General features: G+C 42.4%; 1 protein-coding gene across 1 annotated transcript in view; it reads left to right on the top strand.

The window, feature by feature from the left end:
• The window catches only part of LOC139445820 (multiple epidermal growth factor-like domains protein 6), a 35322-nt gene extending 20608 nt beyond the window's left edge, over positions 1–14714 (top strand). The window contains exons 14-19 of the mRNA XM_071227048.1: positions 1172–1309; positions 2688–2822; positions 5123–5257; positions 7051–7296; positions 11308–11380; positions 11886–14714. Coding sequence (XP_071083149.1) covers positions 1172–1309; positions 2688–2822; positions 5123–5257; positions 7051–7296; positions 11308–11380; positions 11886–12084 — 926 coding nt within the window. The 3' untranslated portion in view covers positions 12085–14714. The remainder of the gene's footprint in view (positions 1–1171; positions 1310–2687; positions 2823–5122; positions 5258–7050; positions 7297–11307; positions 11381–11885) is intronic.
• Positions 14715–16479: the final 1765 nt, after the last annotated feature.

Here is a 16479-nt window from a genome sequence, read left to right as displayed (position 1 = left end):
CCGTACAGAAATCTCGCATGAAGCAACATGTGGTTGATTTAATCTGAAACCCAAAGAAAACACCGTCCGTGACGATCTGTGGGATGAACTCGATAGACGTGTACGCCACAGACGTTTTCACGACTGGCCAAAGTGTTGCAGGGAGAATGGAGAAGAATTCCACTGGACAGAATCCGTCGACTTATTCAGTCTGTGCCAAGCCAAGGAGGTGTAGAGCAGTGATATCATCACACGCTGGTCACACCAGGTACTGGCCGGAACGACCCCTCGTGGACGTACGCGTCTTGTGACAGGACAATCAGTATTGCCATGAGGGGCGATCGGGTAGCCTAGTGGTTAAAGCGTTCGCTCGTCAAGTCGAAGGCCCACGTTCGAATCCCGACATGGGCACAATGAGTGAAGCCCATTTCTGGTGTCCCCCGCCGTGATATTGCTGGAATATTGCTAAAAGTGGCGTGTAAACAATACTCTCTAACTCAGTATTGCCATTATGTCTACGTCTAACGGGATCGGGTAGTCAAGGCTCGCATATCCCAATTGCGTGGATCGATGCTCATGATGTCAAGTCACTGGATTGTCTGGTCCAGACTCGATTATTTACAGACCGCCGTCATATAGCTGCAATATTGCTGAGTGCGGCGTTAAACAACAAACTAATCAAATCAAATCAGGTCTATGAAGCAGTAAGTATATACCCCGAAATGTTGTGTTCCACATAATAAAGACGTTGACATTAATAAAATAAGTCTCTTCCTTAAAACTTTACAACGTATACATTGTGGACTATTCCCACAAACACCTTTTTCCCTAGCTATGTCTTCCATCTGAAAAGCGAACTTTCTGCAAATACACATGTTGCTTTCGGGGGACTATCAAAAATAATCTCCTCCGATCCTGAATGTAGGCACACACTGTACTAAAAGAGCGATGATGATGATGATTTAAATGTGTGTGCGCGCGCGTGCGTGCGCGTGTGTGTATAATGGGCTGGGGACAGTCACAAGATAGTTGAGTTGAGATCCTTGAGTTCTTTTACAAAGTTATCAAAAATACATTTAACGGTTATTACTCAAGAGCGATATACTTAAAATTTTGCTAATAATAATATATAATTAAAGCATTGAGAATAAGAAGTGAGTGAATGTGTCACGTAGGCTTATTTATTTGTCAGGTTGTCATGACGACTGGTACGGCTCCAAGTGTCAGTTTGAGTGTGGAGAGTGTCGAAACGACGGCCCTTGCAACAAAACGACCGGCCGCTGCCCGAATGGCTGCGACTCTGGGTGGCAGGGGGCGCTGTGTCAACAAGGTGAGAAGTACACCAGGGGGCGCTGTGCCAACAAGGTAAGAAGTACACCAGGGGACGTTGTGTCAACAAGGTGAGAAGTACACCAGGGGGCGCTGTTTCAACTAGATGAGAAGTACACCAGGTGGCGCTGTGTCAACAAGGTTAGAAATTCACCAGGGGGCGCTGTGTCAACAAGGTAAGAGGTACACCAAGGGGCGCTGTGTCAACAAGGTAGGAAGTACACCAGGGGGCACTGTGTCAATAAGGTAGGAAGTTCACCAGGGGGCGCTGTGTCAACAAGGTAAGAAGTACACCAGGGGGCACTGTGTCAATAAGGTAGGAAGTACACCAGGGGGCGCTGTGTCAACAAGGTAAGAGGTACACCAGGGGGCGCTGTGTCAACAAGGTAGGAAGTACACCAGGGGACGCTATGTCAACAAGGTAAGAAGTACACCAGGGGGCGGTATGTCAACAAGGTAAGAAGTACACCAGGGGGCGCTATGTCAACAAGGTAGCAGTACACCAGGGGTCGCTATGTCATCAAGGTAGGAAGTACACCAGGGGGCGCTGTGTCATCAAGGTAGGGAGTACACCAGGGGACGCCGTGTCAACAAGGTAGGAAGTACACCAGGGGACGCCGTGTCAACAAGGTAGGAAGTACACCAGGGGGCGCTGTGTCATCAAGGTAGGAAGTACACCAGGGGGCGCTGTGTCATCAAGGTAGGAAGTACACCAGGGGGCGCTGTGTCATCAAGGTAGGGAGTACACCAGGGGACGCCGTGTCAACAAGGTAGGAAGTACACCAGGGGACGCCGTGTCAACAAGGTAGGAAGTACACCAGGGGGCGCTGTGTCAACAAGGTAGGAAGTACACCAGGGGACGCCGTGTCAACAAGGTAGGAAGTACACCAGGGGGCGCTGTGTCATCAAGGTTTGAAGTACACCAGGGGGCGCTGTGTCAACAAGGTAGGAAGTACACCAGGGGTCGCTTTGCCAACAAGGTGAGAAGTACACCAGGTGGCGCTGTGTCAACAAGTTGAGAAGTTCACCAGGGGGCACTGTGTCAACAAGTCGAAAAGTACACCAGTGGGCGTTTTGTCAACAAGGTGAGAAGTTCAGCAGGGGGCGCTCTGTCAACAAAGTTGTAAGTTCACCAGGGGGCGCTGTGTCAACAAGGTAAGAAGTTCACCAGGGGGCGCTGTGTCAACAAGGTAGGAAGTTCACCAGGGGGCGCTGTGTCAACAAGGTAGGAAGTACACCAGGGGGCGCTGTGCCAACAAGGTAAGAAGTACACTGGGGGCGCTGTGTCAACAAGTTCAAAGAACAGGATGTCACTTTATACACCTTTTAGTTTCGTATGAGAGTTACCGCACCTGACTACCTCACTGTCCCTGTCCCAGAGTGTGCTGACGGCCGGTTCGGCATGGACTGCAGCCAAGTGTGTGGACACTGCGTGGACCCCGCCCCCTGTGACAAGCTGACCGGCATCTGTCTGGACGAATGTGCTCCTGGCTGGGGTGGAGATTTATGTAACAGTACGTAGCTGGTTCTCAATCAACATCATCCACACACACACGCGCACTCCAACACACGCATCTTCCACACTCCACCGCTGAAACCCCCACCCCAACAAGAACCAACCACAACCACGCCTACCCAACACCCACCCTATACCCACACCCCGTTGGACATTTTACAACATTTGGAGTGTTTATAATGAAATGAGAGTGACTTAATCTGGACATGTTTTAACCAATCGCCTGTCACATTCTCAGACTGTCACGTTTTGTAATGTAGATAATCCTTGCAATTTGCCCATTTTGTTTTTAAAAGAGTATAAAATTGTTTAGGGGAAATATATATCTCATTTCGCTAAAGTTAACAGGTCTATATTTTGTAAGAATAAACTATTGCGCATTAAGCGATTATCTTCTTTAGCTTCAGGCGTAGCACAGAGCTTTATCACTCACCGACCTTACAACGCTATACGTATTCAAGCTGTATCTCTAAACCGTGAGTGATTATCTCCCTTACCCGAATAGCACTATTGCGCACTTCCTTTGCAATGTATCCTATGTTATTCAGGCAGCCAGTGAGAAAGGTTCCAGGGAGGAATTCAGGTCAACCCTGTAACATGCACTCAAGCTTTCTCCCTTCTCACTGCTATTGCAACTTAATGTTCAACTATATTAAATACCAGGCTTCTATAAAATATGACTTTGTTCAATAAACAACACATGTAAAGCAACGGTTTTGATATGAGACATTTGTAATAAGTTGTCTTCACAATCACATGTATGGTGCTTGCTGTGCATAGTTGAGCACAGTATTCTTCCAAGTAGTTCACTGTATGTAATGCATAATTCATACCGATTATACACCCGTATATGTTCTTTGTGTCTGGATACGTAGGAAATCAACAGGTTGGTCTGTAGTTTGCAATTACTTAACATAATGCGGTTGCATGATATATTCACGATGTTTGGGTTGAACACAATAACATTTTTCTAAACAAATTCAAATCCAAACCGGAAGTAATCACAACACAAACCCAGTTCACCAAGCGGAACCGTACACAGGAGTGAGTGAGGGAGTTGGGTTTAACGCCACTTTGAATAGTATTCGACTTATATCACGGCTTGATGTGGGAGGAAAGCCCTAAGCGATGTAGGTCTTAGACGTTCACCACTTTGGTGAAACCCACGAGCACGGGTATAGTGCTGAAAACATTATTAGGGCGAACCGGGATTTAAACACACTGTCATAGGGTTCTGGTGTGTCAAAGGGACACAACTCTGCATAGCGAATTGCAGCGCCTTAGGCGCTTGGACCAACCGTGCCCCCGTACACAACTGTAAAAAACTATCATACAACAAAGATGAGACATGTATTGCGTAACATTCCATGAAGAAACAGTGGCAATATAACACTATCACAAACTACAAAATATACGCACAATAAGTGACAATTAAGACACACAGGTACATTTAACATACAAAGGAGGTACATGATAACAATTATATTCTAAAACAAGTGTATTATGATGATATGGAAACAATATAAAAAATGAGCAAAACTATGGTAATGTATATACAAGGAATTTGTCCATAATTGTTGATATGATAACGGATCTTGGAAGTTGTTTCTGGATAACTATTGGTAAAATTGAAGAACTGTTCATTTTAACACAGTGTACCAAATTCTTTATCATGATTGAGGATTATTTGTGATTCTCTTTCTTGGTTGTATCACAGAGACGTTGTTCCAATGGGGTTGGTGTTTTAGTATATCTACCCAGTTTCAAGTTTTAGTTTGTGATTACTTAAACGAAGTTTTGAGAAATGTGACCTATGAGCTTTGTGTTTACAATATGTAAGATAATTCTCAATATCTATAGAAGACTTGACCAACCTGTTTGTTCTTAATTTGCTACTAGATAAATGTGAATCCCTTAATGAATGCGTATTTTTACGTTTGGACTGAAGTTTATTTACAGTGGATTCATTACATTTATTTGTGTTTACTTTTTTCAAAATTTTGTTATATTTAACCCAGCCAACATTTTGACCAGAAATATTGATATTTGCTGCCAAAGCATGTTTAAGAATGACATTAGTTGTGTTATCTATATGGATATATATCAAGTTCTGCCTGACAGGCCCAGTTTTTTTGCCTTGGTTTTCCTTGTGCTGACCATTTAAAGACACTGTATCTTTTTGTGTGCTTTCCAAATTTCCCCCAATTTCTTACATTCCCTCCCTTTTTATATGGCGGGGAACATTTGATGCACTGCAGCAACCTCTACTTGCGTATATAAACCGAATGTTGTCTCCAGGTTGCGCCACAGGCTTCTACTCCCCTCACTGCAATGAAACATGCGGCCACTGTGTGGACGACACGTGTGATGCTCTGACTGGCCAGTGTGACGCCGGGTGTGAGCCGGGGTGGACCGGATATAACTGTCTGACAAGTAGGTGTCCGGCGAAAGATATGACTCTCTGACAAATAGGTGTCCGGCGAAAGAAAAGACTCTCTGACAAGTAGGTGTCCGGCGAAAGATATGACTCTCTGACAAGCAGGTGTCCGGCGAAAGATATGACTGTGTGACAAGTAGGTGTCCGGCGAAAGATATGACTCTCTGACAAGTAGGTGTCCGTCGAAAGATATGACTGTCTGAAAAGTAGGTGTCCGGCGAAAGATATGACTGTCTGACAAGTAGGTGTCTGGTGTTTGTTTATTTGTTGTTTAATGCCGCACTCGGCAATATTCCAGTTATGTGACGGCAGTCTGTATATAATCGATTCTGGACCCGACAATCTAGTGATTGACATCATGAGCATCGACCCACGTAATTGGAATACGATGACGTGCATCAACCAGGTCAGCAAGCCTGACCACCTGATCCCGTTAGTCGCCTCATACGACAAGCATAGTCGCCTTTTACGGCAAGCATGGGTTGCTGAAGACCTTCTCTACCCCGCATCGTCACGGGTCGGTGTCTCGTGTAGGATATGACTGCCTGACAAGTTGGTGTCTGCTGTTAGCTTAACTTGTCAAACACGCAAACATTTGCTGAGGCTTGGTGTAATATCTTAATACATCTTTTTATTTGTTAAATAATCTTGTTTGGAATTTATTCACAGGCGGTATGCGCCGTCCATGCCAAACCGGAAGTTGGTAGGAAGCAACTACCATTTCTCGCTGAACTGTAAACAGTGTGATTTCAACCCAAGCACATGAAGCACAACTTTGACAAGTTGAACTTTCATCATGTACAGAAGGGCTTCCAGATCATTCTAGCTATAGCATTTATGTACGATTTATATACGAGTTGGGCGGTCGGGTAGCCCAGTGGTTAAAGTGTTCACTCGTCACGCCAAAGACCCTGGTCCGATTCTGGTGTTCCCCGCCGTGATATTGCTTGATTATTGCTAAAAGCGGCGTAAAACCATACTCACTCACTCAATAAAGAGTTGCCAGATCAGGAAAGTGACAGTAGGAATATGTTTTCTGATGAAGCAACCTCGAAAAGGTTAACACGGAGTATTCCGAACGGCAGTTTCGGGCGGTGAGACTGATTCCGTCAAAATCATTGTCTATCTCTCGCTTCAATGAGCTTCAATAGGATAACCAACTGAAAAGACTTCGCATGGCCCGTGGGAAGTACTGCTGTACAATCTCGGCCATTTACTAGACATTCCAGAGTGTGTTTTGTTCATTTTTCAAATTTTGAATCTAGAACTTTGTCAAAATATATTTCGCTGGAATAGTCGCCAGTTTGAAACTGGTGCTTGTATAGCTCGAGAAAGCGGCTTTTTGATTGGCTAATGTCGATTTCTTGTTAGTCATTTCATTGGTCGGTCAAAGTTTGCGGACTGTCTTTCTGACGTGACCTGTAATGGGCTGTCCTCAGATCTTTGTTTAGCGGTAGCGAGAACTTAGCTCTGAATTGAATGAGATTGGAGGCTCTGGCGTCAAGTACCTTGTCACAATTAAAACACTTCAACGATTTTATCTGTGTTTGAATTGGCTGTCCCATGTGTACTGTGAGTGTGTGACGAATTTCTTACACTTATTTTATGCCTGCAATGGCCGGGATGCACGTGCGATTTCCCGGTCGTCATGGGTAATTATGAAAAATGTTTGAACATGTGATTATCATACGTGATTCTGAAAAATTCAAGACAATTTTCATTTGATGTGTTTTTGTTGTTGTGCACAAGATTTTTTTCCGCTAGTATATCCGCCATATTCACCCAACAGGGAAGCGACCGACACCGACACTGACACCGACACTGACACCGACACCGACAACGACACCGACACCGACAACAGCATCGACAACGGCATCATCAACGTCATCATCGGCTACATCCACAACACCCACAACACCACCACATACTACCAAAGCGAGGCAACACAACCAGACGCCACATGGCCATCGCACGACGTCTCATGGCAACACCCAGCATGGTACAAGCCAACCCTCAACTCAAGGGCTCTCAGAAGGTACGCAAACCTACAGTCCGGGAGCCAAAGTCTCGCAGCGGGCAAAAATAAGGTTTTATCTTAATACAGACTCAGGAACAAAATTTTGAACCGTAATACATGTAAAATGTGCATCCTCAGAGGTAAGGCAACCAATGATTGATTCATTATAGCTATTGCACAGTTACCCGGGGTCGTGTTTTATGATACCAGTACCTATAATAAAATATAAGTCTTCAGGAGTGAGTGAGTGAGTCAATATTAAGCGTCACATCGGCAATATTACAGCCATACCGTGACGAGAAGTTATACATTAAATATACATGGATTTATTCTTTATAAAAAAAACTGAAATCGAAGGACAGCATGATAACTAGAATATCACAGAAAAGGTTTAAAACTAGTTGAGTAATATATAAAAGCAACAAACATAAGTTAACAACACAATATAAAAATGGGCTAGAGATCGTCAGTAACTAAAGGGAGATCACCATACCAGGTACCAAGGGTAAGTCTTCAGAAATTCAGAGAGCGTTCAATGTCGCCCCAAAGTACGTCTTGCGTGTTTTGCGTTGACTTTCAACTACATACCTATCACAAAGCTTTAGTTTTGGTTCTAAAATGCATTCATTTGAAGCAAGGCCTATCTTCAATATGACAGATCCACGGAATCTATGACTCGTATAAGACTGTACAAACTTGGTCAATTCTGTAACCGTACACACAACAAAACAAACGAATCAAATCTTGTCCGACCTTCCAGGTCAGAGAAGACACAGTCAAGACAAAGATGCGTTTCATGGCATTTGATTCAGATACTGGACCAGCACTAAAACATCATTTCCCATGTTACTTTGTTTGTTTTGATTTGGTTTGGTTTGTTTGTTGTTTAACGCCGCACTCAGCTATATGACGGCGGTCTGTAAATAATCGAGTCTGGACCAGAAAATCCAGTTAGTCTCCTCTTACAACAAGCATAGTCGCTTTTTACGGCAAGCATAGGTTCCTGAAGACATGTTCTAACCCTATTCTCACGGGTTGAGAGAATATGTAGTAATACGTGGCTACCCAAGTCCACAACACTTGGTCAGGCACAAGAATCTGTTTCAGGGGAGAATTGGAATTGCTGTCTAGAATCCGTCATTGACGATTTAAATTTCCTTGAACTGGGTCGACTTGAGGCACCCGAGGTTCATCCTACGCTCAGCAGCATTTATAGATTATAATCTACTTGTTAGCAGCAGAATTTCTGCTTCTGTACGCAGCAGACGTAATTCAAAATTAACATAATTATCGTTTTAGTTCCAACAAGAACAATAAATGCGCTGTCGTGTCACTTGATTGTCTGGTCCATCACTTGATTGTCTGGTCCATCACTTTATTGTCTGGTCAAGGCCTGATTGTTTACAAGCAGCCGTTCTGAGGCAGGAGTACTGCCGTTGTTGCAGGCAACAAACAAGCACTTTATATTATATGCAAATTGTGTGAATGGTGGGTGCTACGAGAAGAGCAGGACATGGTTACCCATTTAAGCTAACACCTGGTGTCATCACTGATTTTCAGCGATCCAGCCACTAATTGTCATCACTACTTGCCCTTTACGCCCAGCAGAATCTGTTTTACATTTTACATTGATACGCTTCACCTGTGATGCGTCTTGTACAAAGCCGGTTCTAAGTACACTGCTCCGTGCCACTGTCAAGGAAACTGGTCCCAGAAGTGTTCCCCATTATGGAACTGTAAACACATGCACTATTCCTGGTCATACTTGAAGTAAGTTGATATCATAGATTGGGTTCAGTGCAATAATGTCAATATTACTTGAACATACATTCCAGTGTTTAAGATGCGAATCTATTGCCACATGAAACCCGTGAAGATCCGGGGTAGGATAGGTCTTCAGCAACCCATGCTTGTCGTAAGTGGCGACTAACGGGATCGGGTGTTCAGGCTCGCTGACTTGGTTGATGCATGTCATCGTATCCTAATTGCGTGGATCGATGCTCATAATATCAATCACTGGATTGTCTAGTCCAGACTCGATTGTTTACTGAAAATGGAATATTGCTGAGTGCGGTGTGAAACAACACAAAAAACATTGCCACATGATTGTTGCCGTGTCAGTGCATGTTCTGAACAACATCTCTTGTGATCTATGTTTTGGATGATCTTATATATCGGATACAGTTCACTTGCAATTATGTAATTAAAAGACGCCTTCATCCAATTGTTCTCTGAAACACTGCATTTGTAAAATACTACATAGAACATTTGTTTGTAAACCTTTAAAAAATTTAACCGAACCATGATACTAAAATCATACACAAAATTAAATTACAAATTTAAAAAGATGATACATATTACATATATATTCTCCAAAATAGGTAGGGGATCATGAACTATATATGTGATGATCGGTCGACAGAAGAAAGGTCAGTTTTAATCAATGAGCGCAAGAGTGCAAGACGGTTAAAACCTAACGCCAAAATGCGCCTGAATCATTAAAGGTTGAGCCCTTCGTCACCACTCGCATGTTTCCGTAACCTACAAGGCTCGTCCCATTCTCGAAGTCCGCCATGCATCGAAACGGTGCAAGCCAATCACAATGCGCGTCAGGATATGGGTATTTCCTCATAGAATAGCATAGTATTTCCTCATGTCAATTATTCACATGATAAAGGATGCCGTGAGAGGCGACTAACGGGATCGGGTGGCCAGGCTCGCGACTTGTTTGATGCATGTCATCGTGTCCCAATCGCGTGGAACGATGCTCATGATGTCAATCACTGGATTGTCTGGTCCAGACTCGATTATTTACAGACCGCCGTCATAAAGCTGGAATAATGCTGAATGCGGCGTTCAACAACAAACAAACAAGCAAACCTGATGAAGGAGTAAGTATATACTCCGAAACGATGAGTTTCCTCATGATAAAGTAGTTGACATCTATACATTCTCCTCCTCATGGGTATTTCGATCAAATTAATCCCGAGTATTTTATTTTGGGGGCAATAAGCGGTTTTTATTTAAAAATGTGGAAAAATGTAGATTGTCAGTTCCCCACGGTATTCACATGTTTTGTAACTCCCTTTATTACTTGCCCGTGAAGAGATCACCCGTTTAATAAACATACAGCTTTACTACACATTGTGTAATACCAAAACGCGTGCTTATGTACTCTCGGAACACGTTTCACGAACAAATATTGAAAGCTCTCAACATCCCCTGGCGTATTCAACGACATTGTATGTGGAGATGATAGATCACTAGGAGGAGCTTATGCACACTCGATGACCCCAGCAACCTTGTTGCTAGGCTGACGTCACATGGCATTGTTTCGCCGATGGATCTTGCAAAAAAATTCCACAAATTACGTCATCGGGTATTGTGACGTCATTGTAAACTTTGAGGTGCAAGGCCCCGTTCCACAAGGCGATCGTACGGTAGCGCAACGACAGTCGTTGGTCTAAGTTAAATTATGTGAGTTGTGATAGCCTTAGCGCTACGATAAGTTTGTGGGACGAACGCCTGAATTCTAAAGGTGGACCATTGTATGATATTAAATTCATACGTTTCAACTTTTGACGTGTTTGAAGTATTATTCTGTTAAACTCAATTGGATTATGCCATTAGGATCGTGTAGGTGTCAGCCTATTTACACTCAACAGTATAATTCTAAAAACATTATAAATGACAAGTAATAAATAAAATACTAAACTCGCTCTCGTGTAAAACCAATTTTATGAAACTCGTGAATAGTTGTGGTATTTGACTCGCTTTCGCTCGTCAGATACCAGAACTATTCACTCGTTTCATAAAATTGGTATTACACGGGAGCTCGTTAGATACCAGAACTATTCACTCGTTTCATAAAATTGGTATTACACGGGAGCCCGTTTAGTATTCTATACGTGTCCACGGGGTGTGTTAATGGTCTTCTATTCACAAGTTGTGATAATTTCCTGTATTCACACGATGTGCTACTGTCTATATTCACATGCATGTTGTTACTCGTCCTGTATTCTGTTCCAGGTACCTTGGCCGGCATTATAGTCTCGTGTGTTCTCGTCCTGTGCATCGTGCTTCACTCGTTCATCTTCCTCAGGTAGCCATGTCCACTCCAGGATGTAGTAACAAACGACAAGTTCCGAATGTAGATGAATAAGACCGAGCCATAACATTATATAGTATATTTTTATGCACACTGTCGTATCTGAGGGCCCTTGCATGTGCATTCAAAACGGAATACCATCGAATGAGTGTTTGAGCTCTGCGTAGGTTTTCATTTGTATCGAACCGAGGTGGTGAGGAAATGAAGCCAAATCGTTTCAGAAAGCTGACATCTGATTGGCTCAAGAACCCACGCATCCTTCATTTAAATTGGACGGTCAAAGTTCGATCAGGGTTCACCAAACTGTGGAGGTGCTCACATCTTAACGCAGAATGTGTGTTGTGGGGGTAACAGATCTGATTGTATCGAGATTGATCGAACCCCGACGTGTGCTCAATATGTTAAAGGCCTCTGTGATATTGCTGGAATATTGCCAACTGTGACGTCAAACATCATGCATTCCTTGAGACTGTCTTTTAGTAAAAGACTTATTTTCCAGATACTCGAGACGGCGGTCGTGCCACTGGCTTCGGGCTCGACGGAAACATACATACGGACGAGATCGGGTAGAGAGCCCCGAGGACTATACATCAGGCACGGAACTTCCCAAGTATGCAACAGCTTTACCCCCGGGCACGGAAGAGGACAGGGTGACAGCTGGCATCATTAACCCTAACTACGACCCATCACCCAAATAAAGCTGACACGCCTTATAGCTGAAATACCGTTAATGGGGCGTACACCCAGCCTGGTCCTTCCCTCAATCTCTCACTCACTCTGTCACAACTCATTTACCTCATCAAATGTATTACCACCGTGTCCGTTATTAAGCTATGTAGTGAAGGCCTTTTGCCAATAAGTGATTTGTGTTTTCTATTTCTGGCATATTGATAGCAAAGATTCAAAGACACGGAGAGTGAGTATGGTTTTACGCCGCTTTTACCATCGGTGGGAGACACCAAAATTGATTTCACAGAATGTACCCATATGGGTAATCGAACCCTGTCTTTAACCATCAGGCTACGCCACCGCCTGTATCCAGTCACACTCTCTGAAAGAGACTAGAAATACCAGTGTGGCAAAACCACAACAAACACAATGGGCGATCTTTTTGTTCCAAAGGGCAATAACTCTTCTTTTGAAATGACATAAGCGACCGTCCAACCTGTCCCTTCCGGTTTGGTTGCCTGATCAATGTTAGACTGGGTTCCTGCCTACCTCAACTAGACAGGCGCGGTCGACTTATCGTAAGCTGCGATTGGACGACATTAAACATGGCGTTAATTGGTCCTCGGTATCGAAAACAAATGACTACGTGAAGTTTGTTTGCGAGGTAAAAGTACCACCGACAAAATTAACATTAGCAGAGCAGTTTATTGGAACTATTTTCTATCAAAACATTTTTTTGAGGTGAGCGCATGTCTCTATGTTTATGTGCATTTTTAATTAATAAACCCCTGGATTTTGGAAGCTATATGTCTCCTTCAACCCTAACGATGCCTTTGAAGTTTTCAAAATACATCACGTACTCTAATCCAGTGCACAGCTGTTAATTCTTCGTGACAATCTCTGTTCTTTGATATCATGCAGTCATTCTACGCAACACAAAATGACTGTAAACGACTTCTGAAAGTTAAGTAGGCCTCTAGAGTAAATGTAACGGTGTAAATGCATGTATCTTTTAAATTCAGAATAGCTGATTCTTAGAGAATTCCGTTACAAAAGCACCATGTTAGTGATCACGGACATCTGTGATTTATCCAGACACCAATAACCATTCTGAAACTTCGCCTGTAACATTAAAATCGTTACTGCAGTAAGTATGTACTGTAGAGAATAAATAACGATCGCCGAAGTGAGAGAGCTGACAAAATCCCGTTTCGCGTAGGCCGGTTGCAAATATTTCACACTCAGTTGCGATACATACATTCCAAAATTCTTCATACGTTTTAAACTCAAATGACAAACTATCACTGATGGTCTCGATGTAATCAAGCGAAATAAAACAGGTGCAGAAAACGAAAGATATGCTCCAGGGCTGGAACGGTTAACTCGTGCACTTGGGATTGGTGGGTAGTGAGTAGTACTCGGGTACCCACAGGACTACCCGGACCCGTGGTTTGTCACGTGATATATTGTTAAATGACAAAAAAAACAACCCCAAAACAACCAAACAAAAAACAAACAAAATATTGAAAATGTAGAACTCCATGGTTACCAATGTTCGCATTGCTTTCAGACAATACGCGCATTTTTTCTGACTTTATACATTTGAGTAAATACTTATATTACAATATGGTAAAGACAAAATAAAGTGAAAATTACTTTTCGCGTGACGCCATGACTGACGCAAACTCGCGCACAACGTCGATGGTATTTATCTGTATTTTCCACCAAGTCTTTGGGTTGCGATGCAAGGTGTAGTGAGTCTGATTTGAAGCCGCTTTTAGCAATATTCCAGCAATATCACGGCCGGGGACCACCAGAAATGGGTCTCACACATTGTACCCATGTCGGGAATCGAACCCGGATCTTCGGCGTGACGAGCGAACGCTTTAACCACTAGGCTACCCGACCGCCCCCCGATGCAAGGTGTAACAACCCATACAAAACAATAGCAGATTGTCAAATTCATCCTGATTACTTACATAATTCCCTTATGTGTATATAATAGAGATGTGAAAAGAGGTCACCGATAGTGATGTCATACGTAAGTAAACATTGTTCTACATATTTGGTAGTTTCTTTGAGGTGAAGGTCGAATGAAACTTCACACACAGTTATTCAGTTCACTGTTTTAAGCACGATGTAGAATCTGATTATATTTCAAATTTTGGAAATATACTTTTACTAGATCGACTAAATAAGGATAAAATTTATGGATGAACAACTTGTTTATTACAATTAGGAGCGACGTTTCCGTGTAGGTTCTAACAACGTTATCAAGCAAGTGATGTACAGAGAATGGTTGACAAGAATATATACATGTAGGAGGCAGTGTTTATACATTAGAGTATATCTGACTTCGTCGATCAATATGTTTACTACCCTTTTTGTGTACATAACAGACTTCTCCACTCCATTAAAACTACACCGGTAATAAAGTAATAAAGAAGTTGTTCATCTATATATCTTATCCTTACTCAGTACTCCAACCTCTAAATACCTCTCAAAGAAGTTAGTAGATCTACTGTTCAATATCATATCATATATAGGCCACAAAATACTAATCTCATGTAAGTTGGACCGTTGTTTATGAAGAAATTAAAAAATACTGTGTCTTATAATGTCTGTTTGAATATTGTATACATAAAACAGTTGACAAATATCGTGTCGTTTTCTTTCTTTTTAAGAAATGAAAGGTAAATGTTTAAAACTTCAGCATGCAAATATTTCCTTTGGAGTGTAACATTCAGTCGGGTAATTTCGTACAACCAGGTTCTGAACATCCATTTCATTTTATCTTGAAACTAAAACAGGATTTATTACTAAACAGAACTGATACTATTTTTTATTAGTTATGCACACATGATTAGTAGGAAACCGTTTTAGAAATTGATTGACAGAATACTGATGCTAGATGCACTGTCAATCACAGTAACCCCTCACCAGGGCCCACTCACCAGGGATCTTAGCGCAAAGATGATTGTAACTACCATACTTTAACATAGGCTTACAAAAGTCGTAGCACTAAGATCGCTTTGTGCAAGTCGGCCCAGGTTTTAAATATTGACTTCACACTATATGGAACTTGTGACCCCAGGTACATTTCTGTTAATAGAAATGTAGCCTAGCCAAAATTTGAATGTCTGGTACTCTGAAAGGCGTCCGAGTCCATATTCCCCAACCCGAAACCGAAAACGGTTCATGTTGTAGTTCCGGCTCGCCTGATTACGAGTGCATGCGTGCTTCTTCTACACTGTCTGTGTTGTATCCAGTTGAAGAGGACCCAGTGCCTTATCAGTTAGAACGGACCAACCGAAGAACAGCGAAGAAGTTCCGGACAAGTACCCAACGTTATGGACTTCAGTTTAACCCCCTGGATGCAAGAGGGACACATATATTCTTCCTCTTCAACCCTCACTTTGAAGTCGAATAAATTCGCACACAAATTCACTTCACAGTTGTGAATATGTGGGAAATTCCGTTCTGTGATACCACCCACAGTGACTGTAATTTTAGGCAAAGCAAAATTACTGACCTCTGACACATTACTGAATCACCAATCACAGCAGTGTTTACAGTATGTTTTGACATCCAAATACGTCTATTTACTCGGAGAATATACTTTCAAGAAATACATATTAGTGATCACGGATATCTTTCTTTTATCAAATCACCAATGATTATGCCAAAACGTCTCCGATAGCCCTAGAATCGTTTTGAATGTTTTGGAAAATAAGTAAACATAAACGCTGAATTGAACGTTCCGCCATTTTGGATAGTGTTTACAAAATCACGTTTCACGTATGCCGGTAATGAGACTGCCTATTACATCACGTATATTTCACAATTTCCTGCGATCATATATCCTTGAATTCCTCCTATATTTAAGAATCAAATGACAAATGGTCTTTGTCACAAACGTATTTGAAAGGTATTGGGTTGCAACATATGCACTCTGTGCTACACCTCGGCGAGACATTCTCTCTTTTCAGACAAATGTCGTTTTAAAACTGACTGCAAAATAATAATGTTATTAATTATTGCAACCCCCTAAAGGAAAATGAATCAAGCCTTGCAAGGTGCAGTCCTACACAGCGCGTCACTATTATGACGTCACATAGATTTTGAGGAAAAAGGTATGACGTCACAGTCTACAGAAAATCCGCAGTTGAGTAACAATGGCAGAAGCCAGCTATGGACTCCACACTTTCATCAATCGCCTCTGTGCAAAACTGTAACTTTCTATGCAGACTCCAATATGCACCTTACTTAACACACTCAGTAAATAATACCTCTGCAGTAAGAGGGCTATTTAACATTACCCTTCTTATGTAGTGGGGCAATATCGGAACATAGGTTACATCCAACATCACATTAAACAGCAGTGTAGTGTTATAAACGTAACTAATGCATCACTATCGCATAAA

Source organism: Haliotis cracherodii, unplaced genomic scaffold (genome assembly GCF_022045235.1).
Source record: "Haliotis cracherodii isolate W230 unplaced genomic scaffold, xgHalCrac1.p SCAF_6, whole genome shotgun sequence".
NCBI classification, from domain to species: Eukaryota; Metazoa; Mollusca; class Gastropoda; order Lepetellida; family Haliotidae; genus Haliotis; species Haliotis cracherodii.
Note: the sequence above shows the minus strand (reverse complement) of the source record. Positions and strands in the feature narration are given on the sequence as shown.